Source organism: Paramisgurnus dabryanus, chromosome 2, assembly GCF_030506205.2.
Source record: "Paramisgurnus dabryanus chromosome 2, PD_genome_1.1, whole genome shotgun sequence".
In the NCBI taxonomy this organism is placed as follows: Eukaryota; Metazoa; Chordata; class Actinopteri; order Cypriniformes; family Cobitidae; genus Paramisgurnus; species Paramisgurnus dabryanus.
This window is the reverse complement of record NC_133338.1, coordinates 19,392,351-19,420,219: the sequence shown is the minus strand read 5'-3', so window position 1 is coordinate 19,420,219 and position 27,869 is coordinate 19,392,351. Positions and strand designations below refer to the sequence as shown.

The 27,869-nt window shown below is 42.3% G+C and overlaps 1 protein-coding gene across 1 annotated transcript; it reads right to left on the bottom strand.

Moving 5' to 3' along the window:
• Nucleotides 1–7,247: 7,247 nt before the first annotated feature.
• Nucleotides 7,248–10,994, bottom strand: LOC135764857 (uncharacterized). Its single transcript, XM_065275549.2, has 2 exons — nt 10,490–10,994; nt 7,248–10,187 (listed from the first exon to the last, which is right to left on the bottom strand). Exon 2 carries the CDS (start codon nt 9,111–9,113, stop codon nt 7,248–7,250), a length of 1,866 nt encoding a protein of 621 aa, XP_065131621.1. The 5' UTR covers nt 9,114–10,187; nt 10,490–10,994.
• Between the last annotated feature and the right edge of the window lie 16,875 nt (nt 10,995–27,869).

The following is a 27,869-nucleotide window of genomic DNA, read 5'->3' as shown; positions in this document are numbered from 1 at the left end:
TCGCATCATGCTAGCTTCATGCTAACTTCATGCTAATCATGCTAGCATCATGCTAGCTTCATGCTAGCATCATGCTAGCTTCATGCTAATCATGCTAGCATCATGCTAGCTTCATGCTAATCATGCTAGCATCATGCTAGCTTCATGCTAATCATGCTAGCATCATGCTAGCTTCATGCTAATCATGCTAGCTTCATGCTAATCATGCTAGCATCATGCTAGCTTCATGCTAATCATGCTAGCATCATGCTAGCTTCATGCTAATCATGCTAGCATCATGTTAGCTTCATGCTAATCATGCTAGCTTCATGCTAATCATGCTAGCATCATGCTAGCTTCATGCTAATCATGCTAACATCATGCTAGCTTCATGCTAATCATGCTAACATCATGCTAGCTTCATGCTAATCATGCTAGCATCAAGCTAGCTTCATGCTAATCATGCTAGCTTCATGCTAATCATGCTAACATCATGCTAGCTTCATGCTAATCATGCTAGCTTCATGCTAATCATGCTAGCATCATGCTAACTTCATGCTAATCATGCTTACATCATGCTAGCTTCATGGTAAATCATGCTACCTTCATACTTAAACATACTAACAGCCAGATAGCCTACTAAACTAAACTTATGTCAAACCGTTTTAAACGTTCAGGCTACGCTTTCTCAAGCCAACATAAAGTTTGTCTTCAAACTTTACTATCTAGTTAGTGGTGCTTGTGTAACATGTAGCGTGCAACGTGACTGATGCGCTACAGCTAGTAATAATTTTCAGTATGGGCCAATGTATATCAGAAGCAAGGAACGTCTACTGGAGAGTGGAGGCAGTACAGCAGGTGAGTAAGTGACTGACAAAGTTTGTTCTGATTCAGTGAATTGTATTATTGTAGAACATTTCTATTTTGTTATTTGTTTCAATGAATAATTCACAGATATGAAATCAGTTGTTAACAGTGAAGATCAACAATTAACAAAGATCTTCTTCCATTTCTTATAGGACCAAAAAATTCAACACTTTGACAGATTCAATTCAATTTGAAGTTTCACACTCTTCACAAAATGTAAAAATAAATAAAACTCTCAAAATAAAACAGTAGTGTGTGATTCTTTCACTTCAGCCAAAATATTTTGCAAATAATATCACCTTCAACAAAATATTACATTCAATAAACCCAAAAAAAGTATTGTTGGACATTCAATTTAACTCAGAACACTGTATGTGATTCAAATTTCTCAGAACAGATCACTTTTCTTTTCAGACTCAACAGAATATTCAACAATATGAGTTGAAAATACACAAATGCATCAAATTGATTCAATTCAGTTCAAATAAGGATCAAACGACTCAGTTGAACACAGTTCGTGAATCAAATGATTCAGTTCAGTAACAAGAGTTATTAAACTCTTTCAATAAGCTCAAGTTCAAAAGACCATCTCTCCTTTTTGGTAGCGAAAATATCGAAAGTTCCAAGAACGGAAGTCTTTTGTGTCCAAAAGCAAGAAAAAAATGGAATTTTCCTACCAGTTGGTGAATTTTAGCACAGTTCAAAGTGGAAACGGGTTCGTTGGTGGCTCGCCATTGTGCATATTTAATCACGTCAGATACACAGATTCCTCTCCAGAAGGATTAAATATGGCACAAAACAGGAATCTCTCACAGGAAATCACGTAGAATAAATCATAGACACAAAAAAACCCAGCCTTGAAAAAATACAAGGCAGAAAGACAATCAATATCAATTTCAACTTTTTTTAACAGCAAAAATCATGTATACACTTCGATTAAAGTATTAAATCATGTTTCAACACTTATTTAACTTTTTAACATTTAAATTTCACAATCACATTTCATCAGCATCTTTGCACGTGAAATTAGCTTTAGCCCTCGTGCTAATACTACAGCTCACGCTGTGCTCACGTGGCCCATGTAAACACTGCATATCAATAGCTTATTTAGTTAATGACACTTTTCTCAGATAATGTATTACGAAAAATGTGACTCACCAAGGCAATAACTTCATATATATTCAAATAAGCTCATTTGCAACACTCCAATTCTCCGTTGGATTTCATCCACTTTCAGTTCACAAATCTTCGCTTTGTCGTCCTCTCACTCCAATGACAACTTCACGTAATCGAATCCGTTCAGAAATATGACTATTTACTGCATTCAAAGTTATTCGCGATCTATTTTAAAACTTTATAACAGAGGATCTCTGAATATCGCTCCGTGTAGCTGCTCCGTTTCACTCTCCCGCTCTGTCTCTCAAACTGACAGTCCAGCAGCGCTGCTGCAGGTTGTGGGTGGGGCTTATGAAAGTGCTGCTAACATTGGCTCGTTGGCGAGTCAGTCACTGAAATAAGGGCTGTGATTGGGCAAAACAGTTTTCCTTCTAGAGCTTTCCTCCTTTCTTACTTTTTTCACTTTTTTCACTTAAGTATTTTATTATTTTTCACTTTATTATTATTTTATAATTCTTAATCTTAACTAGTAACCTGATAACCCGGGTTACACTCTCCCCGTCTGGAAGATATGCAGGTCCCGCTGCATCCTTTAGGCTGCGAAACAATCGCAGAGGGAATTCCACCATACATTTCCACAGACGTACTCTTAAGGGAATCAGGCTCTTCCAATGACACAGTGAAAGCTGTACTGAGCCCTTGCAGTAATGACTGTACGACTAATGAAAGGGGATTACCCAACTTGGGGTACTGCAGCCTCTTTGGTGGCTCACAATGTCTCTGAGAGCGCCGGGGGACATCTTCTACCCTCTGGCTAGTCTCCATTAGGCTGTCTTGAGTATTCAAATTTACAGATTCATCCTGTATCAGGCCATCACTCCTTTCATCCTCCTGATTGAGGGTTTCAGATGGAGGCTCAACAGACTCCTGGTCCTGTTGTTTATTCTGTGCAGGTAAGTTATTTAAGACATCAGTTCCTACAGGTTCTTTAAACTGCATTGTCTCTCTTTCAGGTTCATCATACAACGTTCTGTCTTCGTCATCAGGTAGGTCAGGTAAGTTCCTTTGTAATTCTACTGAGAAAGGATGCATGATGTTTGTATTAGTTGTACTTCTCATTTCAGTAGAAACTTCTGTTGTCACTTCAGGTTTTGACTGTTTCTCAGGCCTATGTTTGGAGATGATTCTGCTCTCAATAGTAGGTAAGTATTCAGGCATGTAACTTGTAAAGTCATCTTCGGTCTCAGAACTCTGGGTTTCACTCTCAGATTCTTTTAAAACAGGATTTGCTCGAGTCCTAGGCCTGCGGGGTTTGTGTGGGCCTACTGTTTCATCAGGTTCATCTTTCTTTTGCAGAAACCCACAGGGTAATAGCAGGTCACGGTGCAATGTGCGGAGGGGCCCATCTTTTCCTTCAGGTCTAACAGTATAAACTGGTAAGTCGCCAGCCCTTTTGATCACAACATAAACTTCCTTCTCCCACTTATCTGCCAATTTATTCTTTCCTCTTAGTCTAACGTTCCTCACCAGGACACGATCACCAACTTCAAGGAACGATGCGACCACTCGCTCATCAAACCTCCGCTTATTGCGTGCCGCTACTTTTGCAACGTTCTCTTTTGCTATCTTGTAGCTCTCTTCCAGGCGATCCTTCAGATTCCTCACGTAACTCAAATGAGACTGGGGTGACTCATCAGCGGGCAAACCAAAAGCCAGATCGATTGGTAGTCGGGGTTGTCTCCCGAACATTAACTCGTATGGTGAGAATCCAGTCGAATCATTACGAGTACAATTGTACGCGTGGACTAATGGCTTCACAAAACTCTTCCAGCAGGTCTTTTCTTTATCATCCAAGGTCCCCAACATCTGAAGCAATGTCCTGTTGAAGCGCTCCACGGGGTTGCCACGAGGATGATAAGGCGTTGTTCTTGTTTTATGAATTCCTGCCATTGTGCAGAGCTCTTTAATCAGTCTTGACGCGAAGTCGGGCCCCTGATCACTGTGGAGTTTCTCCGGGAATCCGTAGTGAACTAGAAAGCTATCCCACAGGCATTTGGCCACGGTCTCAGCCTTCTGATTTCTGGTGGGTATTGCTACAGCATACCTGGTGAAATGATCGGTGATTACTAAAATATCCTTGGTGTTACTCTGGTCTGGTTCGAGCGACAGAAAGTCCATGCAGACTAGCTCGAGAGGTCTGCTTGTAACTATATTCACCAGAGGTGCGGCTCGCTCAGGGGGGGTCTTTCTTCTCACACATCGCTCGCAGGTCTTTATTTTCTCCTCCACAGCCATCGCCATCTTTGGCCAGTAGAAACGAGACCTAATGAGGTCTAGCGTCCTCTCAATCCCTAAATGGCCCATGTCATTGTGCAGGCTCATTAACGCTGTCTCCCGTAGGTCCACGGGTAACGCCAACTGATACAGCACACCTCCTCGATCTTGTTTCTTTCTGAACAATATTCCGTTCTTGAACTCAAATCTGTCCCACTCTCTCAGCCATAAGGATACTTCTACAGGCTCGACTTTCCCAACTGGTTTCTTACCAGACTCCAAGCATTTAATAACAACTTTAAGTTCTGGATCTGCTCTCTGACGTTTCTTCAGCTCTTCTTCAGACATTCGCGGAAGTACTGGAAGGCCATGGGCGTCCTCCCGTTGGAACTCTTGGGGTATCGCATCAACTCCTAGGGACAGTGACTCAAAGACGGTAGGTTGGAAGTATGAAATGCTAGGGTCAGCACAGCTTTGATACACTTGATGTCGCTCACAGAGCGCTTTCACCGCTGCTGGCAGAATTGTTGGTTGATCCGATTCTGTCAAATGGTGAAGGGTGAATTGTCTGATTCTCTCACACTCTTTTTGAAAGACAAAGTCATCCAGAGGTCTGTCATGCGGACGTCTCGAAAGTGCATCTGCGTCTAGGTTCCGCTTGCCTGCACGATATTTGATCTTGAAATTAAATGTTGAGAGGCTGGACAACCACCGATAACTGGTTGCATCAAGCTTTGCAGATGTCAGAATGTAAGTGAGTGGGTTGCTGTCTGTTATTACAGTGAACTCTCCTCCATACAAATAGTCACTGAATTTGGTCGTAACTGCCCACTTGAGCGCGAGGAACTCTAGTTTGTGCGCTGGATATCTCATTTCACTTTTGGTTAAACCTCTGCTGGCAAAGGCGATTGCCCTCATTTGGCCCTCTTGTTCTTGGTAAAGTGCAGCTCCAAGTCCAATGGTGCTGGCATCTGTAGTTAACACATAGGGAAGGCTTGGATCTGCGAATCCGAGGACTGGGGCTGAAGTCAGCTTCTCTATCAGAGTGTTGAAAGAGTTTTGGCAATCTTGAGTCCATCGGTCCCCAAACTGCTCTTTAGGATCTCTGTATTGCGTACTTGTCTTGGGGTCTCGTCTCTGGTTTTTCTGCAGAGGGGGGTAACCAACAGTAAGGTCATTGAGAGGTCTTGTTATCTTAGAAAAATCTTGTACGAACCTCCTGTAGTATCCAGCGAATCCAAGGAAAGATTTGAGCTCTTTAAGGTTTCTGGGCCTCGGCCAGGTCTTGAGGGCTTCAATTTTGGATGGATCTGTTTCGACACCGTTCTCAGACACGATATGGCCCAGATATCGGACTGACGTCTGAAAGAATTTGCACTTTTTAGGGGAAAGCTTCAATCCGTAGTGTCTTAACCGCTTCAGGACTTGCAAAAGTCTGGCTTCATGTTCCTCTAAGGTCTTAGAAAAGACAATGAGATCGTCAATGAATACAAGTACTTCTTTCCTGTTAAGGTCGCCCATGCACTGCTCCATGAGTCTTTGAAATGTACTTGGGGCATTAGTTATCCCTTGTGGCATGCGGTTGAATTCCCAAAAGCCTAAAGGGCTCACAAATGCCGTCTTCTGTTTATCTGCCTCCTCCATCTCAATTTGATAGAAACCGGATTTTAAATCCAGGACAGAAAACCACTTGGAGCCAGTTAGGACTGAGAAGGCCTCCTCCAAATTTGGCAGCGCGTATGCATCCTTTATGGTTTGGGAATTTAGCTTTCTAAAATCAACACACAAGCGTACATCATTGTTCTTTTTCCTCACGACTACAATTGGAGAGGCAAAGGGGGACTCAGACGTTCTTATGACACCGGCATCGAGGAGCTCTTTCAGGTGCCTTCTTACTGCATCCATGTCCTGCGGATGAATAGGCCTAGCACGTTGTTTGAAAGGTGTGTTGTCATTAAGATTGATATGGTGTTTCACCTTATCCGTGTGGCCGTAATCTAGCTCATGCAGTGCGAAAACATCTGGCATGGAGTTTACTAGTTCTGTTATCTTTTCCTTCCATTCACTTGACAAGCAAGAGTCACCAAAATCAGGAACGACTTTAACTTGTGAAGGATTCACAGTTTTGCATTCTGAAGCACTCATAGGGTTTCTTCCTTCAATCACGTGCTGGATAGCATGTACTTCAGCCAGTACCGCTTTTGGAGGTATTATTAAATCAGTCTGTGTCTCATTCCTCAATACTACTGGTATTTGGACATTGCGTTTCGAAGGTAAGGAGTGCAGACTACTAGCCACTAGCAGTCCGCCAGGCAAGGAAGACGATGTTGATGGTTCTACAGTCACACAGGTTTCTGTCAGTGGCCCAATGATGTTGACACAGCCATCAAGAACTACAGTACTTCCAGCCGTTACAACTTCAGGTATGCTTCCTTTCACTTTAACTTGACCCAATATACTCTCACCAGCTCGTCGATGTCTTGCCTCAAGCACTCTTATTACGGCTTGATACCCATGGTGATATGACATAACTTTTGGCATGATTGCTGGCGCATGATTGGCATACAGGACATCCAAAGTGTTGGTGCCAATAAGAATTTGGGGTGTATATGTCAGATCTGGAACCACTAAGGCCAACGTCGGAACTTCAGCTTCAACCCCGAGGAATTCCTGAGGAAACTGCAGAATTAATTCGACGTATCCCAGATAGGGAACAGCTTGGCCGTTTGCTCCTTCAACTTCCAAAAGATGGTTTAACGGCTGCATGGTATGCTGTGACAAATGGCTGTTGTAGAAAGACAAAGGAATTGTTGTTACCTGTGATCCTGTGTCCAACAAGCAGTTCACTCTCTTCCCTTCAACTTTAATTTGTGCAGTGCATTTCATTCCTACCAGACCGGTTGGTAACTTCATGGAGTTCCTGGTGTCAGCTTGCTTGTTAAACACTTGTCGATGCTTAGGGCGTTGTTTGTTTTTCTCAGTCCCCGTCAGCCCTGCGACAGAGACCGTCTTTAATTTAAAGGCTCTGTGGCGAATCCATGCTGGAGATCCCACTCAGCTTGTCTTTCTCTCAGCTTCCTTCGCTTTTCTTCCACTCTAGATGGATTTGGTGGACTTTCGCAGTTAATGGCTAGGTGGCCGTCTTCTCCACAGTGGAAACAATACCATGGCCGGGGCCGATTGGTTCTAATCTCGGTGTGTTTTGGTCTCTCATTTTTGTCTCTGCCGATTTCACTGGCTCCAGGTCTACTCAAATTATCTCTTTGACTGAAGGATCTTTCAGAACGGTTTCTGTGCACTCCAGAAGAAACAACTTGGACTTTAAGTTCTGCTATCTGTTCTCTTAGTTCCTGAAGATCATTTGTCATTCCTTGCTCTCTCACTTCCTTGTTAGTAGCTGTTTTAATGGCCGCAATTTGGCTTTGGAGAGCAACGATTTCTTTCTTCAGAATGCTTACTTCAGACATCTCAGGGTGTTGAGTTTTAGTTTTCTGCTTAGGTGTTTTCTGCTTAGGAGTGTCAGGGGCTAGAGTGTTGTTAAAATCCTCCTCTGTTGCGTCACAACAATAAGCAGACTGTTGGTGGGCTGCAGTTCGCAGTTTGAGTGGAGCTGGTTGGTGTTTACTCACACCAAGATGCTTTCTCATTCTCTCTTCCTTCGACGTTTGCTTTTCTTCAGCCGTACGGATAAGTATAGCTAACTCGGCAAAAGGAGGTGGGTCCAGTTTTCGGTTTTCGAGCTGCAGGTCGGCAATCAGAATATTGTCCCAGCAGCCACGACAGAACTGCTTTAGCAGACATCGGTCTCGTTCATTTTCTGCAACTCCACCCCGTCTGATGGTAGCACTCAAGGCAACGTGTAGTCTGTGAAGGTAGACGGATGACTTCTCGCCAGGATTCTGAAGAGTGCTTATGAATTTGGCTAATAGTTCATCTCCGTCTTCCACTGAACCGTAAACAGACTCAAGCAGCTTAAGGCACTCTGTCGAAGGGGCAAGTGGGCTCACATGTTTGATAATGTCAGAAGCTGGTGGTAACAGACTATCTATAATCCTGCGTGTTTTGTGTGACTCTGGAAGGGATGGCTCGTTTAGCAGGTAATCAACACTTGCCCGCCAGGTGTCGAAGTCAGGCTCATTGCTTGGGCGTGGGCTTCGTCCAGAGAAAGCTTTAAGGCGGAATGAGGTGTTGTGCGGGGACACAGGATCACTCGTCTTTACAATATGCTCCATTACTACTCTCTGGACACCTGGGGGGTGCAAAGCAGACGTGGGAAATTTCACTGATATGGTCTCAACAGAGTCAGCATCATTCAAATAGTGGGGCGACGTTGCGCCTTTAGTTGCTTTGGCTGGGTTTTCGGGTTCCAATCTCAAGACAGAGGGTGACCTGAATCCTTCCAACCTTGAGGGGGTGCTAGTAGCACTTGTCAAGGGGTTTGTCTCTAGTGGCACATCAACTGGAGTTTTCGCCCCACCAACCTTCATCAACTCTCGTTGGAGGACATCTTGTAAAGTTTCTCCGTTGGCGCTTGCTATTCCTTGTAGTTTCTCCAAGCACTCAACAGTGGCAGTACCAATGGTGGGGGTGTGAACCGTACCCAGGGCGCGCACACGGAACACAATGTCTGTATTAGTGGGGCTCACTAAAGTTAGAGGCAGCTGGGGCTCGAGATTGCTCATAGCTGACCTGTGTGTGAACTCTACTATTGCATTGCGATGAAACTCTGACTGCGGATCATCAATTAGCAGGTTGCGTCGTACAGAGCCAAATCTTGAAAGGTATGTTTCTAGAACTTGGTCCTCTTCAGTCAGTGTTACTCCACTAACGATGACTGCATTTTGCACATTGACATTTTCTCTCCCTACAACATCCATTTTGTCTGTTTGTCTGATTCACTGTACGTCGATCTCAGTAGTTATTCACCTTAATTTCTGCTGCGTCCTCTCTCCTGGCTGGCTCGCCAAAGTTGTAACATGTAGCGTGCAACGTGACTGATGCGCTACAGCTAGTAATAATTTTCAGTATGGGCCAATGTATATCAGAAGCAAGGAACGTCTACTGGAGAGTGGAGGCAGTACAGCAGGTGAGTAAGTGACTGACAAAGTTTGTTCTGATTCAGTGAATTGTATTATTGTAGAACATTTCTATTTTGTTATTTGTTTCAATGAATAATTCACAGATATGAAATCAGTTGTTAACAGTGAAGATCAACAATTAACAAAGATCTTCTTCCATTTCTTATAGGACCAAAAAATTCAACACTTTGACAGATTCAATTCAATTTGAAGTTTCACACTCTTCACAAAATGTAAAAATAAATAAAACTCTCAAAATAAAACAGTAGTGTGTGATTCTTTCACTTCAGCCAAAATATTTTGCAAATAATATCACCTTCAACAAAATATTACATTCAATAAACCCAAAAAAAGTATTGTTGGACATTCAATTTAACTCAGAACACTGTATGTGATTCAAATTTCTCAGAACAGATCACTTTTCTTTTCAGACTCAACAGAATATTCAACAATATGAGTTGAAAATACACAAATGCATCAAATTGATTCAATTCAGTTCAAATAAGGATCAAACGACTCAGTTGAACACAGTTCGTGAATCAAATGATTCAGTTCAGTAACAAGAGTTATTAAACTCTTTCAATAAGCTCAAGTTCAAAAGACCATCTCTCCTTTTTGGTAGCGAAAATATCGAAAGTTCCAAGAACGGAAGTCTTTTGTGTCCAAAAGCAAGAAAAAAATGGAATTTTCCTACCAGTTGGTGAATTTTAGCACAGTTCAAAGTGGAAACGGGTTCGTTGGTGGCTCGCCATTGTGCATATTTAATCACGTCAGATACACAGATTCCTCTCCAGAAGGATTAAATATGGCACAAAACAGGAATCTCTCACAGGAAATCACGTAGAATAAATCATAGACACAAAAAAACCCAGCCTTGAAAAAATACAAGGCAGAAAGACAATCAATATCAATTTCAACTTTTTTTAACAGCAAAAATCATGTATACACTTCGATTAAAGTATTAAATCATGTTTCAACACTTATTTAACTTTTTAACATTTAAATTTCACAATCACATTTCATCAGCATCTTTGCACGTGAAATTAGCTTTAGCCCTCGTGCTAATACTACAGCTCACGCTGTGCTCACGTGGCCCATGTAAACACTGCATATCAATAGCTTATTTAGTTAATGACACTTTTCTCAGATAATGTATTACGAAAAATGTGACTCACCAAGGCAATAACTTCATATATATTCAAATAAGCTCATTTGCAACACTCCAATTCTCCGTTGGATTTCATCCACTTTCAGTTCACAAATCTTCGCTTTGTCGTCCTCTCACTCCAATGACAACTTCACGTAATCGAATCCGTTCAGAAATATGACTATTTACTGCATTCAAAGTTATTCGCGATCTATTTTAAAACTTTATAACAGAGGATCTCTGAATATCGCTCCGTGTAGCTGCTCCGTTTCACTCTCCCGCTCTGTCTCTCAAACTGACAGTCCAGCAGCGCTGCTGCAGGTTGTGGGTGGGGCTTATGAAAGTGCTGCTAACATTGGCTCGTTGGCGAGTCAGTCACTGAAATAAGGGCTGTGATTGGGCAAAACAGTTTTCCTTCTAGAGCTTTCCTCCTTTCTTACTTTTTTCACTTTTTTCACTTAAGTATTTTATTATTTTTCACTTTATTATTATTTTATAATTCTTAATCTTAACTAGTAACCTGATAACCCGGGTTACACTTGCATTTATGCAAGGCATCACTATTATTATCTTGCATACTTATTATTATTATAATTATTATTATTCTTATGTCTGCACAAAATTTCGGCGCGTAACTCGTCCCGCACGGTTTGCCGTAGTCCTATGAAAGAGGGCTCAAATCGACCGGTTTATTGAAGAGATGGTGGCTATGACTTTTATAAGCGATCGGGTGCAGGATTTCTGAAAGGGGGGCGAAAAACCACCCGAAAAATCCCATTGACTTAACATTGCGCCCAACTTTGACGAGTCATAGCTCCGCTTGAGGATTTTGTAGAAACATGTGGGTTAAAACATTTAAAGACGGTGGTAGGCTCTGTAAGAACATGGATCACAATGGGGTGTAAGAGGTGCCCAAAAATGCCCAATGAAAAGTCAATGGGGCAAAATCCCATAGACTTACCATTGCAAAAACTTTGACGGGTCATAGGTCCGAGCCAGGATTTCATAGAAACATGTGGGTTACTAAATTTAAAAAGGGTGCTAGACTCTGTCAGGACGTCCCCCACAATGGGGTGTAAGGTTACCCTAGTAACCATTTTGGGCAACCTAGCAACCTATCCCATAGACTGCCATTATAAAATGCCCAGATGGATATCTTTGCACCACATTGTCATAGAGACATGGGGGTGGGCTCATTTTACTCAGGCTTCCAATCAGTCTCTCAGGATCCTTACAGAGTTACTAAGCCACGCCCCTAGCAACCACTTTTGAGCACCCTAGCAACATAAAATTCAAACAGTTATATCTCGGCATCAGAACATCGTAGAGACACGGGGGTTGGACCGTTTTACTTGTGACTAGGGGTGTAACAATTGAGCACATCATTGGCCACTCCCAAGCCACGCCCCTAGCAACCAAATTTGAGCACCCTAGCAACCGAATAAACAAAGCCTTATATCTCCGCATCAGAACATCGTAGAGACACGGGGTTTGGACCGTTTTACTTGTGACTCGGAGTGTAATCACTGGGCACATCATTGGCCACTCCCAAGCCACGCCCCTAGCAACCAAATACAGTACCCTAGCAACAGAGTAAACAAAGCCTTATATCTCCGCACCAGAACATCGTAGAGACACGGGGGTTGGACCGTTTGACTAGTGACTCAGAGTGTAATCATTATGGGATGCCAATTTTTTCCCTAGCAACCAAATACAGTACCCTAGCAACAGAGTAAACAAAGCCTTATATCTCCGCATCAGAACATCGTAGAGACACGGGGGTTGGACCGTTTGACTCGTGACTCGGCATGTAATCACTAGTGGATGCCAATTTTTTTCCTAGCAACCAAATACAGTACCCTAGCAACAGTGTAAACAAAGCCTTATATCTCCGCATCAGACATTCGTAGAGACACGGGGGTTGGACCGTTTTACTCGTGACTCGGCATGTAATCACTAGTTGATGCCAATTATTTCCCTAGCAACCAAATACAGTACCCTAGCAACAGTGTAAACAAAGCCTTATATCTCCGCATCAGAACATCATAGAGACACGGGGGTTGGACCGTTTGACTTGTGACTTAGAGTGTAATCACCAGTGGATGCCATTTTTTTCCCTAGCAACCAAATACAGTACCCTAGCAACAGTGTAAACAAAGCCTTATATCTCCGCATCAGAACATCGTAGAGACACGGGGGTTGGACCGTTTAACTCGTGTCTCTGAGTGTAATCACTAGTGGATGCCAAATTTTTCCATAGCAACCAAATACAGTACCCTAGCAACCGCATAAACAAAGCCTTATATCTCTGCATCAAAACCTCATAGAGACACGGGGGTTAGAACGTTTTACTTTTGGGTTGGAGTATAATCATATATTGTCCCGAGAATTTTGCCACGGCAAGCACCACTCACATTTTCTTCAGGAAATTTACCTATCTAGTTATTATTCTTCTTTTTCTGGACACTTTTTCGGCGCGTAACTCGTCCCGCACGGTTTAACGTAGTCCCACGAAAGAGGGCTCAAATCGACCGGATTATTGAGGAGAGGTGTGCTATGACTTTTATAAGGGATCGGGTGCAGGATTTCTGAAAGGGGGGCAAAAAACCACCCGAAAAATCCCATTGACTTAACATTGCGCCCAACTTTGACAGGTCATAGCTCCGCTCGAGGATTTTATAGAAACATGTGGGTTACAACATTTGAAGAGGGTGGTAGGCTCTGTAAGAACATGGATCACAATGGGGTGTAAGTTGTACCCCTGGGGTGTAAGAGGCACCCAAAAATTCCCATTGACTTATAATGGGGCAGGAAACATGCCCATATAAGGGAATAAAACAGTTCCAGATGGGATATCTTTGCTTTACAGTGTCGTAGAGATAAGTGGGTGGGCTCATTTCACTCGGGCATCCAATCAGTCTCTCAGGATCATCCCAGAGCTATTAAGCCACGCCCCTAGCAACAATTTTGGGCACCCTAGCAACATCTCCCTTAGACTGCCATTATAAAATGCCCAGATGGATATCTTTGCATCACACTGTCATAGAGACATGGGGGTGGGCTCATTTTACTCAGGCATCCAATCAGTCTCTCAGGATCCTTACATAGGTATTAAGCCACGCCCCTAGCAACCACTTTTGAGCACCCTAGCAACTTAAAATTCAAACAGTTATATCTCGGCATCAGAACATCGTAGAGACACGGGGGTTGGACCGTTTGACTCGTGACTCAGAGTGTAATCATTATGGGATGCCAATTTTTTCCCTAGCAACCAAATACAGTACCCTAGCAACAGAGTAAACAAAGCCTTATATCTCCGTATCAGAACATCGTAGAGACACGGGGGTTGGACCGTTTGACTTGTGACTCGGAGTGTAATCATTATGGGATGCCAATTTTTTTCCCTAGCAACCAAATACAGTACCCTAGCAACAGAGTAAACAAAGCCTTATATCTCCGCATCAGAACATCGTAGAGACACGGGGGTTGGACCGTTTGACTTGTGACTCGGAGTGTAATCATTATGGGATGCCAATTTTTTTCCCTAGCAACCAAATACAGTACCCTAGCAACAGAGTAAACAAAGCCTTATATCTCCGCATCAGAACATCGTAGAGACACGGGGGTTGGACCGTTTGACTCGTGACTCGGAGTGTAATCATTATGGGATGCCAATATTTTCCCTAGCAACCAAATACAGTACCCTAGCAACAGAGTAAACAAAGCCTTATATCTCCGCATCAGAACAACGTAGAGACACGGGGGTTGGCCCGTTTTACTTGTGGCTTGGAGTATGATCATTATGGGATGCCAATTTTCTCCCTAGCAACCAAATACACTACCCTAGCAACCGAATACACAAAGCCTTATATCTCCGCATCAGAACATCGTAGAGACACGGGGGTTGGACCGTTTGACTCGTGACTCAGAGTGTAATCACTATGGGATGCCAGTTTTTTCCCTAGCAACCAAATACAGTACCCTAGCAACAGAGTAAACAAAGCCTTATATCTCAGCATCAGAACATCGTAGAGACACGGGGGTTGGACCGTTTGACTCGTGACTCAAAGTGTAATCACTATGGGATGCCAATTTTTTCCCTAGCAACCAAATACAGTACCCTAGCAACAGAGTAAACAAAGCCTAATATCTTCGCATCAGAACATCGTAGAGACACAGGAGTTGGATCGTTTTACTTTTGGCTTGGAGTATAATCATATATGTTCCCCAGAATTTTGCCACGGCAAGCACCACACACATTTTCTTCAGGAAATGTACCTATCTAGTTATTATTATTATTCTTATGTCTGCACACTTTTTCGGCGCGTAACTCGTCCCGCACGGTTTGCCGTAGTCCCATGAAAGAGGGCTCAAATCGACCGGTTTTTTGAGGAGATGGTGGCTATGACTTTTATAAGCGGTCGGGTGCAGAATTTCCGAAAGGGGGGCAAAAAACCACCCAAAAAATCCCATTGACTTAACATTACGCCAAACTTTGACAAGTCATAGCTCCGCTCGAGGATTTTGTAGAAACATGTGGGTTACAACATTTGAAGAGGGTGGTAGACTCTGTAAGAACATACATCACAATGGGGTGTAAGTTGTACCCCTGGGGTGTAAGAGGTGCCCAAAAATGCCCAATGAAAAGTCAATGGGGGAAAATCCCATAGACTTAACATTGCAAAAACTTTGACGGGTCACAGGTCCGAGCGAGGATTTCGTAGAAGCATGTGGGTTACTAAATTTGAAGAGGGTGCTAGACTCTGTCAGGACGTCCCCCGCAATGGGGTTGTAATGTTACCCTAGCAACCATTTTGGGCACCCTAGCAACCTATCCCATAGACTGCCATTACAAAATGCCCAGAGGGATATCTTTGCACCACAGTGTCTTATGGCGCTTTTCCATTGCATAGTACCCCACGGTTTAGTTTAGTTTGGGTCGGGTCAGTTTACTTTTGGGAGCTTTTCCATTGGGTGCAGTACGTAGTACCCGATACTTTTTTTAGTACCACCTCGGTTGGGGTTCCAAGCGACCCGAGCTGATACCAAACGTGACGCGAAAACACTGTAGATCACTGATTGGTCTGAGAGAATCGTCACGTCATCGCTATAATGTAAATATTAGCTTTAGCTTACTGCTAGCTTGCGCTGTCTCAAGCAAACATGTTGTTATCTGTGTTCTGCTATAAGTTTCCAAACACCCTTTTAGCGATGAAAAACATCCGCAGGTTGAGAATCCGGGACACCATAACAGTTTTTTCCAGACTTACAGTTTGTGGCGGCACATTCGCGACGTGCACGTCCGCATTATATATGCTTATATGCAACTTGAATGAGGCTCAGCGGAGCGCCGTCGACTGACGCCACGGGTCGGGTGTTTGAACAGAAACTGTCATGTGACACAGAGGTAGTTATAAACGCGATGTGCAAACATCTATTTGTGGTGGCCAATTTGAATTTTGTGGCAGACTGAGAAATAAATGAATGTACAACAACGCTCTCACGTGTATGATGTCACAGCAGTAGGCAGCGTAAATATAACGACACGCCTATAATCCCTCCCACTCCGAAGTGATACTAAACTCGATGGAAAAGCTAACCACGCCAAAGTGAGGTGAGCTGACCCGACCCAAACTAAACTAAACCGTGGGGTACTATGCAATGGAAAAGCGCCAATAGAGACATGGGGGTGGGCTCATTTTACTCAGGCATCCAATCAGCCTCTCAAGACCCTTGCAGAGTTACTAAGCCACGCCCCTAGCAACCACTTTTGAGCACCCTAGCAACATAAAATTCAAACAGTTATATCTCGGCATCAGAACATCGTAGCGACACGGGGGTTGGACCGTTTTACTTGTGACTCGGAGTGTAATCACTTGCCACATCATTGGCCACTCCCAAGCCACGCCCCTAGCAACCAAATATGAGCACCCTAGCAACGGAATAAACAAATCGTTATATCTCCGCATCAGAAAATCGTAGAGACACGGGGGTTGGACCGTTTTACTCGTGACTCAGAGGGTAATCATTAGTGGATGCCAAGAGGTATTAAGCCACGCCCCTAGCAACCAAATATGAGCACCCTAGCAACCGAATAAACAAAGCCTTATATCTCCGCATCAGAAAATCGTAGAGACATGGGGGTTGGACCGTTTTACTCATGACTCAGAGGGTAATCACTAGTGGATGCCAAGTTGTATTAAGCCACGCCCATAGCAACCAAATATGAGCACCCTAGCAACGGAATAAACAAATCGTTATATCTCTGCATCAGAAAATCGTAGAGACACGGGGGTTGGACCGTTTTACTCGTGACTCAGAGGGTAATCATTAGTGGATGCCAAGAGGTATTAAGCCACGCCCCTAGCAACCAAATATGAGCACCCTAGCAACCGAATAAACAAAGCCTTATATCTCCGCATCAGAAAATCGTAGAGACACGGGGGTTGGACCGTTTTACTCGTGACTCAGAGGGAAATCAGTAGTGGATGCCAAGAGGTATTAAGCCACGCCCCTAGCAACCAAATATGAGCACCCTAGCAACCGAATAAACAAATCATTATATCTCCACATCAGAAAATCGTAGAGACACGGGGGTTGGACCGTTTTACTCGTGACTTGGAGTGTTATCACTGGTGGATGCCAATTTTCTCCCTAGCAACCAAATACAGTACCCTGGCAACAGAGTAAACAAAGCCTTATATCTCCGCATCAGAACATCATAGAGACACTGGGGTGGACCGTTTTACTTTTGGCTTGGAGTATAATCATAAATTGTCCCTCGAAATTTGCCACGGCAAGCACCACTTCACATTTCCTTTAGGAAATGTACCTATCTAGTTATTATTATTCTTCTGGTCCACACTTTTTCTAACTGTAACTCCTCCTAGAGCTTTCAAGCTACACCTACAAAATTTTACAAAACTTTTAAGACTGGTACGTAGATTTATGCTATATCTTTTCTAACTGATGGGACCTACCGAATTCCTAAACGGGGCGCTCAAACACCCCAAATTTTCCATTGACTTAACATTGCGACAAACTTTGACGGGTCATAGCTGCGAGCGAGAAATTTGTAGAAACTTCTGGGTTACCACATTTGAAGAGGCTGGCAGGCTCTGTAAGAACATGCCTCACATTGGGGTGTAAGTTTCACCCCTGGGGCGTAAGGGCCACCCAAATTTCCCCATTGACTTATAATGGGGCAGGGAACATGCCCATATAAGGGAATAAAAGCGTCCCAGATGGAATATCTTCACTTTAGAGTGTCGTAGAGACATGGGGGTGGGCTCATTTTACTCATTCATCCAATCAGTCTCTTAGGATCACCCCAGAGCTATTAAGCCACGCCCCTAGCAACCATTTTGGGCACCCTAGCAACATCTCCCATAGACTGCCATTATAAAATGCCCAGATGGATATCTTTGCATCACAGTGTCACAGAGACATGGGGGTGGGCTTATTTTACTCAGACATCCAATCAGTCTCTTTGGATTCTTATTGAGGTATTAAGCCACGCCCCTAACAACCAAATATGAGCACCCTAGCAACATAATAAACAAAGCCTTATATCTCTGGATCCGAACATCATAGAGACATGGGGGTTGGGTCTTTTGGTCATGTTAGCCTTATGCTAGCTCCATGCTAAGTCATACTAGCTTCATGCTAGTTTCGTGCTAGCTTTATGCTAATTTCATAATAAATCTTGCTAACTTCATGCTAAATCATGTTAGCATCATGCTAGCTTCATGTTAATTCATGTTAGCATCGTGCTAGCTTCATGCTAATTCATGTTAACATCATGCTAGCTTCATGCTAATTCATGTTAGCATCGTGCTAGCTTCATGCTAATTCATGTTAGCTTCATGCTAGCTTCATGCTAATTCTTGTTAGCATCGTGCTAGCTTCATGCTAATTCATGTTAGCATCGTGCTAGCTTCATGCTAATTCATGTTAGCATCGTGCTAGCTTAATGCTAATTCATGTTAGCATCGTGCTAGCTTCATGCTAATTCATGTTAGCATCGTGCTAGCTTCATGCTAATTCATGTTAGCATCGTGCTAGCTTCATGCTAATTCATGTTAGCATCGTGCTAGCTTCATGCTAATTCATGTTAGCATCGTGCTAGCTTCATGCTAATTCATGTTAGCATCGTGCTAGCTTCATGCTAATTCATGTTAGGATCGTGCTAGCTTCATGCTAATTCATGTTAGCATCGTGCTAGCTTCATGCTAATTCATGTTAGCATCGTGCTAGCTTCATGCTAATTCATTTTAGCGTCGTGCTAGCTTCATGCTAATTCATGTTAGCGTCGTGCTAGCTTCATGCTAATTCATGTTAGCATCATGCTAGCTTCATGCTAATTCATGTTAGCTTCAATGCTAATTCATGTTAGCATCATGCTAGCTTCATGCTAATTCATTTTAGCGTCGTGCTAGCTTCATGCTAATTCATGTTAGCGTCGTGCTAGCTTCATGCTAATTCATGTTAGCATCATGCTAACTTCATGCTAATTCATGTTAGCTTCAATGCTAATTCATGTTAGCATCATGCTAGCTTCATGTTAATCATGCTAACATGATGTTAGCTTCCTGCTAATCATGCTAGCATCATGCTAGCTTCATGCTAATCATGCTAACATGATGTTAGCTTCCTGCTAATCATGCTAGCATCATGCTAGCTTCATGCTAATTCATGTTAGCATCATGCTAGCTTCATGCTAATTCATGTTAGCATCGTGCTAGCTTCATGCTAATTCATGTTAGCATCGTGCTAGCTTCATGCTAATTCATGTTAGCATTGTGCTAACTTCATGCTAATTCATGTTAGCATCGTGCTAGCTTCATGCTAATTCATGTTAACATCGTGCTAACTTCATGCTAATTCATGTTAGCTTCATGCTAATTCATGTTAGCATCATGCTAGCTTCATGCTAAGTCATGCTAGCTTCATGCTAATTCATGTTAGCATCATGCTAGCTTCATGCTAAGTCATGCTAGCTTCATGCTAGCTTCATGCTAATTCATGTTAGCATCATGCTAGCTTCATGTTAATTCATGTTAGCATCATGTAAGCTTCATGTTAATTCATGTTAGCATCATGTTAACTTCATGCTAATTCATGTTAGCTTCATGCTAATTCATGTTAGCTTCATGCTAATTCATGTTAGCATCATGTTAGCTTCATGCTAATTCATGTTAGCTTCAATGCTAATTCATGCTAACATGATGTTAGCTTCCTGCTAATCATGCTAGCATCATGCTAGCTTCATGCTAATCATGCTAACATGATGTTAGCTTCCTGCTAATCATGCTAGCATCATGCTAGCTTCATGCTAATTCATGTTAGCATCATGCTAGCTTCATGCTTATTCATGTTAGCATCATGCTAGCTTCATGCTAATTCATGTTAGCATCGTGCTAGCTTCATGCTAATTCATGTTAGCATCGTGCTAGCTTCATGCTAATTCATGTTAGCATTGTGCTAGCTTCATGCTAATTCATGTTAGCATCGTGCTAGCTTCATGCTAATTCATGTTAACATCGTGCTAACTTCATGCTAAGTCATGCTAGCTTCATGCTAATTCATGTTAGCATCATGCTAGCTTCATGCTAATTCATGTTAACATCATGCTAGCTTCATGCTAATTCATGTTAGCATCATGCTAGCTTCATGTTAATTCATGTTAGCATCATGTAAGCTTCATGTTAATTCATGTTAGCATCATGTTAACTTCATGCTAATTCATGTTAGCTTCATGCTAATTCATGTTAGCTTCATGCTAATTCATGTTAGCATCATGTTAGCTTCATGCTAATTCATGTTATCATCATGCTAGCTTCATGCTAATTCATGTTCGCATCATGCTAACTTAGTGCTAAACATGCTAACATGGTAACTTTTGGTATCATGTTTACGGAAAGTTATAATACTAAACTAAACTTGTTTTAAATTTCTCTCAATCTGTTTTAAACATTCAGGCTAGGCTTTGTCAAGAAAACATAAAGTTTGTCTTCAAACTTTTCTATCTAGTCTGAAATTATTCTTGTCAGCATCAATAAAACTCTATATTTGCTTTATATCTGTGTTTTTCAATTATACATTTACGGTATATAAATATATTTTGGTCACTTTATGGCTATTTTCTGGGGCATCTGGATAAGTTGCGGGTGGGTTCTGGGGTTAATATGGTAATTTTGGTTATTTTCTGGGTTACATTTGGGGTTTCTGGAAAAGTTGTGGGTAAGTTTGGGGATAAATGTGGTAATTTGGGCTCTTTTCTGGTTGTTATCTGGAAATTCCGGGAGAGCTGTGGCTGATTTTTTCGAGGTGTGAAAGGGTTGCGGCTAAGTTACGGTCTGCTTTCGGCTAGATTCTGGATTACTTAAGGCAAGCAGCTCTGGGACCAATCAAGGGCCGTAAGCCGTGGCGGCATGTGTGCCAAAAGAACAGCCTGAACTCAGCCATTTCTGGCCCTGAAAAATTTTGCTATCTGGGTAGTGTGGTGAGTGAGTCTTTGCAAATAGTAAACTTTTCACGTTGAAGTGGTGCTGTGTATTTGCTGTGGGTTGCTGTGTGTCTTGTCAGACGAGACCCCGCATCATCCAGTTTTCATTGGGCAGAGGACGGAGAGGCTAGCGACCTCAGGAATTATCAGCTACTATATGCAGTGTGCAGTTTGGAGTGTGAAGTGATGCAGATCAAGAGCTGTCCACGACTGTGAGTACAATATTGGATTATTCGTAGTGAAAACTTACCTGTGTCTGCCCTTGTCGCAGAGTCAGAGGCGAAAGAGTTCCGCCGCCCCGCGGTCCCTACAAAGGGGCGCCCCTGTCCAGGATTCGATCGCGCCTACGGGCAGTGGGGATAGGGCAGCGCTCGACCCGGTGAGGCGGTGCGTTATCTTCGCCCCTCTGCTGGACCTGCGGAGAAAGCCATACCTACCAAGAGCTGTAACCAGCAGACCAGCGGCCACCTGTGGAGAGAAGGGAGAACGAGAGTGAACATTAGGAGAACAGACTGTGGAAAGCTATACCTACCCAGAGAGCTGTAAACAGCAGAGCAGCGGCCACCTGTGGAGAGAAAGGAGAACGAGAGTGAACATTAGGAGAACAGACTGTGGAAAGTGATACCTACCCAGACAGCTGTAAACAGCCGAGCCGGTGGGCAATACTCAAAGTCCAAGTTAACAGTGCTTTTGTGTCCTAGCGGCCACCTGTGGAGAGAAAGGAGAACGAGAGTGAACATTAGGAGAACAGACTGTGGAAAGTGATACCTACCCAGAGAGCTGTAAACAGCAGAGCCGGTGAGAAATCCCCCAAGTCCAAATTAACAGTGCTTTTGTGTCCCAGTAGTCATCTGTGGAGCAAAGGGAGAACGAGAGTGAACATTCAGAGAACAGACTGTGGAGAGCTATACCTACCAAGAGAGCTGTAAACAGCAGAGCTGGTGAGAGATACCCCAAGTCCAAGTTAACAGTGCTTTTGTGTCCCAGCGGCCACCTGTGGAGAATAATGAGAGCAGCAATGAACGCTAAGAGAAGGAACTGTGTGAAGACCCAGTTGGTGGCGAAGGAAGAGAGCCTGAAGTGGCCGTTATTTTAAGTTCCCCTTTTTCCCTTCCCTATTTTATTATTTTAAGTAAATTAAAAAAAGTACATTTTAAATTATGCTTACCTTGTGTGTCTGGTCATTGGGGTGGCTTTGGGAATCTCCTCGAGGTGGAGAAAGGGGCGTGACCTTATTTACATCTCGGTCCACCCCTACCTGTGACACTGTGTTAGATTAAAACAGTCCAACACAGAGTTAAACTCAGAGGTGTAAGAGCAATTAACATCCACATGTATGTTAAAATCCCCTAACATAATCATGGCAGAGCAGAGAGATGAGATAACAGTGAGAAGTTCATTCAATTCAGACAGAAAATTAACAGATGGTTTTGGGGGGCGGTAGATTAACAGTAGTAAAATGGGTATGGTGATAACAACCTTCACAGCAATGTATTCAAAAGATGTCACTTCGAATGGCCTGAGTTCTTTAACAGTCAGATCAGAGCGGTGTACTACTGCCAACCCGCCTCCTCTCCCTACCAATCTTGGTTTGGCTATATAACAATAGCCAGGGGGAGTCAGCATATTTAAATGAATACAATCGCCAGGTTGCTGCCAAGTCTCTGAGATACAAAACAAATTCAATTTTTTCTCAAGGATAAGATCATTTATTATGGATGTTTTGTTTGTGATTGATCGCGCATTTAGAAGAGAAATGTTAAAGTTCTGATTTGACGTCAGGGAGCTGCTGACAGTCTGGTGGGATAACGCAGGTTTTCGAAGTTAATTCCACTGTTCTTATGCTGGTGGCGCCTACAGCGATCGGGCGTGAACGTAGATGGAATGGGCGGATCATGTCCATAAATAAGAGTCGGTCTTCTTTTACCGCGATGAATATAGCGTGGACGACGAGTAATACCGAGCGAGCTACAGAGTTTATACAGCGTTGAATCCAAAGGGGTGTAGCAGCGTAGAAGTTTGAGAGAAGTGGGGGTGTAAACATGCTCCATTTCCAAATTGTAAAAAATACACACACACAGTATAGAGCAAGCTGAGAGGACTTTAGTACAAGTGCCAGCGGAGAACATGACAGCGACACGGCAAAGTTTCCACAAGTAACTCTGCAAACGTAAATGCTACAATGCTAACATGAATAGCTCACAACACAAACAGTAGGGTTTACACAGGCAACACAACCACAACCCGCTAAAGCTACATGTTAGCCAACCAGGCTCACAACACACACCAGTCCGCGAAGTAATCAGCGTATAGTAGTACGCAAACCACAAAACAGACCGGGGACAACAATGAGACAAGTGGGTCACAACACACTTACCACAAAGTAGTCGCAGTGAAGGGAGAGAGGAAGAAAGCTCATGCAGAAAAGGAGCCGGTGTGCTGGTCCGTAGCAAAACAGAACGAGTGTGTTTTCAGGTGTGTTAAAGTTTGTGGCAGAGGTCCACGGATGAAAGTTTGTAGCAGTAGTCCACAGATTGGAAGTTTGTAGCAATAGTCCACGGATTGAGAGTTTGTAGGAATAATCCACAATAGTCCATGGAAGGAAAGTTTGTAGCAATAATCCACGGATTGACACAAGCAGCGATGCTTCCGGGAAAATTCGGGATGAGCTGAGAAAAGATACGATCCACAAGAGTAGTTCAACAAAAAAATAAAAAAATAGTCCAGCAGGGCAAGAAAGCCCCGGTTTATAGTGGCAGGCACACGTAGATAGATCAACACAACGAAGATCAACACAACGAAGTCCAACAGAAGAAAATAGACGAGAACAGTAGAGACCGGCGAGCAGCGGCAGACACACACGCACAGCGTTCACTCAACCGGAAATGACACAGTCCAGGACAAGATGAAAACCACTATTTTCTGTTATAGAGTAAACTGTCATAATGAAAACATGACTAAGCCATTTGACTATCTTGTTCATAAACAATGGTGTCAGGACTTTTCATTTTGATGACACTGACACTTTCATTGACATGAATACTTGCTTTTGAGGAATGACCTATCTATTCTGAGCAAGTGACACGCTTTTGCAGGTTATCAACTAGGTTTTGCAGTTTGTACTAATTGTTTTGAGAACTGCATTAACTGTTGTGCAAATGTAAATAGTGATGTGATAAATGCACCAAAGCGACTGAGAAAAACTGTAATACACTGTGATGTGGATGAGAATCTGTGGCCAGACAGACAGCAGCGTGTGGATGGTCAGGAGGGTGAGGATGGTGGCCAGGAGAGGAAGGGTGAGGACAGCGACCAGTGAAGAAATGTTAATTCTGAAACTCCCGCATTATTTACAGCAGGCTGCATATAATTTTCATTGTTTTTTGTGTTTATATTAGAGTATATTATGCTTTATATATTTTCTTTTGGTCTGGTGTATGGAAGTTACTTTGTGTGTGAATAAAAGTCATTACAATTTCCTTGGCAGTGTAAGTGCAATGTGTGGTGTCAAACCTTGGAGGCTACTCTTCCCTAAAATCATATTTTTTTCAGTTTTATACACAATTGTATTCTGTTAGCTAGACAAAAAACAGTATAGTAACCATTGTCAATAAAGGGCTAAGACTGAAAGGTGGACATAAGAGATATTTCAATGGTCCCCTGCCATAGTGAAAAAAACATCTAAACATTTCGACTTGCAGTGCTTACACAATGCCAAAGGGACGATGCATTTTGGGGGCACTGACTGTTAAAATGAGAAGGATATTTAGTTTTGACACACGAGTGAACTGTTTTGTGAGAGGTATAAGCTTTTGCAGGTGAACCATGTTGTTGTGCCGAACCATCCACTTTATTTTGACAAAAGCACCAAGAGTGTTGAGAACGTCCGTCTGTTTCAAGAAATGAGCCAAAGCAGTTGAGAAGGATATTTGCCATTTTTGTGGCACTGACGCTTTATATGGGAAAGGAATTTAGTTTTGAAGCATGAGTGAACAGTTTTGGGAAATATATGAGCTTTTGCAAGTAAGCTATAGTGTTGAGCTGAACTGTAAGACTGTCTTGCCAAATTATCTTAGAGTTTTGAGAATGTAATTTCTGTTTCAAGAAATGAGCCAAACCAATGGAGAAAAACTGTAATAGGGTATAAAACCTTGAAACCAAAAACATAATGTTAGCAATGTTAGCTATAAGCAAGCCAAAGACAACAGTGACAAAGATGGCAAAAATTCCAATGGTGTTTAATTGGAGTAAATCATTTGCGTGAAATTCAACTCAAATTTTTCATTTTGTAACAGGCTTGATCATCAAGGTAAATTGTTTGCAAACCTTTCAATCTTCCTTTATAAACAGCCTGTGAGAGAAATCAAAATAATGTGACTAAAATAATTGTAATGTGTCAATTATTCATGAATGTTTGGTGTCTTATGCTGCTGTGACTGTAACGTTGCGGGCTTGGTATTGGCTGATTAAAGGGCTCATTATAGTTGTGCGTAGGTCCTACGGTGTAGCCGCGAAAGTGTAGGTTACGCGTAGGTTTTCATTTATACTTTTGCGTCGTCATCTGCGTCGATGTGCAAACACACATGCAAACCGCTGGTAGGCAGTATCCACACGTCACCACAGTAGCAACGTGACTGTCAATGTTGAAGCAGCATGGCATGTTTAACCCACAAATGAAGAAGAAGCAGCAGCTTGTTGTGTATGTTTTGAGATGACCTGCAGTGGTGTAAGTAAATAAACATCGACTTTTGTTGCAGTTTTAGCTAAATCACTCCTCAACTTGGTCCATCTTTATTTTCATGCTCACAAACGGAAATACCTATTTTTTTTACCTGATGGGAGGGGTTCTAGTGGACCAATCAGTGCGCTTGTGGTCCGCGTAGAACTGACGCACTGTTAAAAATTTGGCAGGGTGCACGTCAGGCTATGCAGAGGCTACGGATAACCTACGGCATAGCTACGGCATAGACCTTACGCACAACTATAAATTGGACTTAAGAGGTTAAGGGTGGCCATTTTAGGTTGAAATCATTGTAGTCCTCAGTTTGCAGCACTCAAGTCAGCACTTAAAGGAATATTCCATTTTCTTAAAAGAAAAATCCAGATAATTTACTCACCACAATGTCATCCAAAATGTTGATGTCTTTCTTTGTTCAGTCGAGATGAAATTATGTTTTTTGAGGAAAACATTGCAGGATTTTTCTCATTTTAATGGACTTTAATAGACACCAACAATTAACACTTAATTCAACACTTAACAGTTTTTTTCAACGGAGTTTCAAAGGACTATAAACGATCCCAAACGAGGCATAAGGGTCTTATCTAGCAAAACGATTGTCATTTTTGACAATAAAAATAACAAATATACACTTTTAAAGCACAACTTTTCGTTTAGGTCCGGTCCAGAGCGACCTAACGTAAATGTGTAGTGACGTAGGGAGGTCACGTGTTACATATATAAAACGCACATTTGCGGAACATTTTAAACAATAAACTGACACAAATACATTAATTAGTATCAGTTGACATACAACAACGTAGGAACGGTCCTCTTTCACCACATTTGTAAACACTGGGGCGGAGTTTCGCGTTCGTCCTCTGTGACCTCTTGACGTCATGAAGAAATGTGTGGGGTCAGCTGGCGCATCACGACCGGATCTAAACGAGAAGTTGTGCTTTAAAAGTGTATATTTGTTATTTTTATTGTCAAAAATGACAATCGTTTTGCTAGATAAGACCCTTATGCCTCGTTTGGGATCGTTTAGAGTCCTTTGAAACTCCGTTGAAAAAACTGTTAAGTGTTGAGTTTAGTGTTAAGTGGTGGTGTCCATTAAAGTCCATTAAAATGAGAAAAATCCTGCAATGTTTTCCTCAAAAAACATAATTTCTTCTCGACTGATCAAAGAAAGACATCAACATTTTGGATTACATGGTGGTGAGTAAATTATCTGGATTTTTCTTTTAAGAAAATGGAATATTCCTTTAAGAATGAGTCTTAAACTTTACTGAAAGTTGCTTTTATCTTCTTTAGGAAAGTCTCCATATTCTCAGACTGGTCCTACTTTTTACTAAGAATTTTTCAATTCAATTCAATTTAATTTTATTTATATAGCGCTTTTCACAATTGTCAATTGTTGCAAAGCAGCTTTACATGAGTAGATGTAGAGGAGAACACTGAAAATCAATACATAGTATAAGAAGTAGAATAAAGCGGCTATGGATAAACCGTGTAAGCGAGCATATTAATAATGTAACGTATACAGTAAAGTGCTAAGTTAAGCCAAAGTTGGCTGACTCTCCCTGGGACTAAAAAAACCCCCTTAGGAGAAAACCCGGTGGGAAAACTCCTAGAAGGACAAAAAACCCTAGGGAGAGATTAATATATATATATATATATATATATATATATATATATATATATATATATATATATATATATATATATATATATATATAGACACGGTTGGGATAGGAAGCGGGTAAGCAGATTAAACTGGTTCAGCCGGTGGTCGTTGGTCGCGCATCGGCTGGGCATCACGTTGAAGGACAGTGGTGCGATGACCTTCACAGCAACAGGAACTGGGTCTGTTTGTCTCAATGTCCTCAGGGTCGAGGACGAGACAGGGAGACAAAAACAGAATTCTATTAGCGTAGGGGCCGTTCGCATGTAATGCAAGTGTCATACATTTTTGTGGTATAATTCAGCTCGGTTCCAGACAGGCTAACTATTGCGGCAAGAGTAAATTACCCATATGAGGTATGTGAGTGCTTTGTTCTAGACAAAATAACTACTGCGGGAAAAAGTACATTTATTGGACAATCTATGTGAATGCTTTGTTAAAGAAGAATGTCTTAAGTTTAGATTTAAATTTTTTGGTAAGTCATTCCAGAGCTTAGGGGC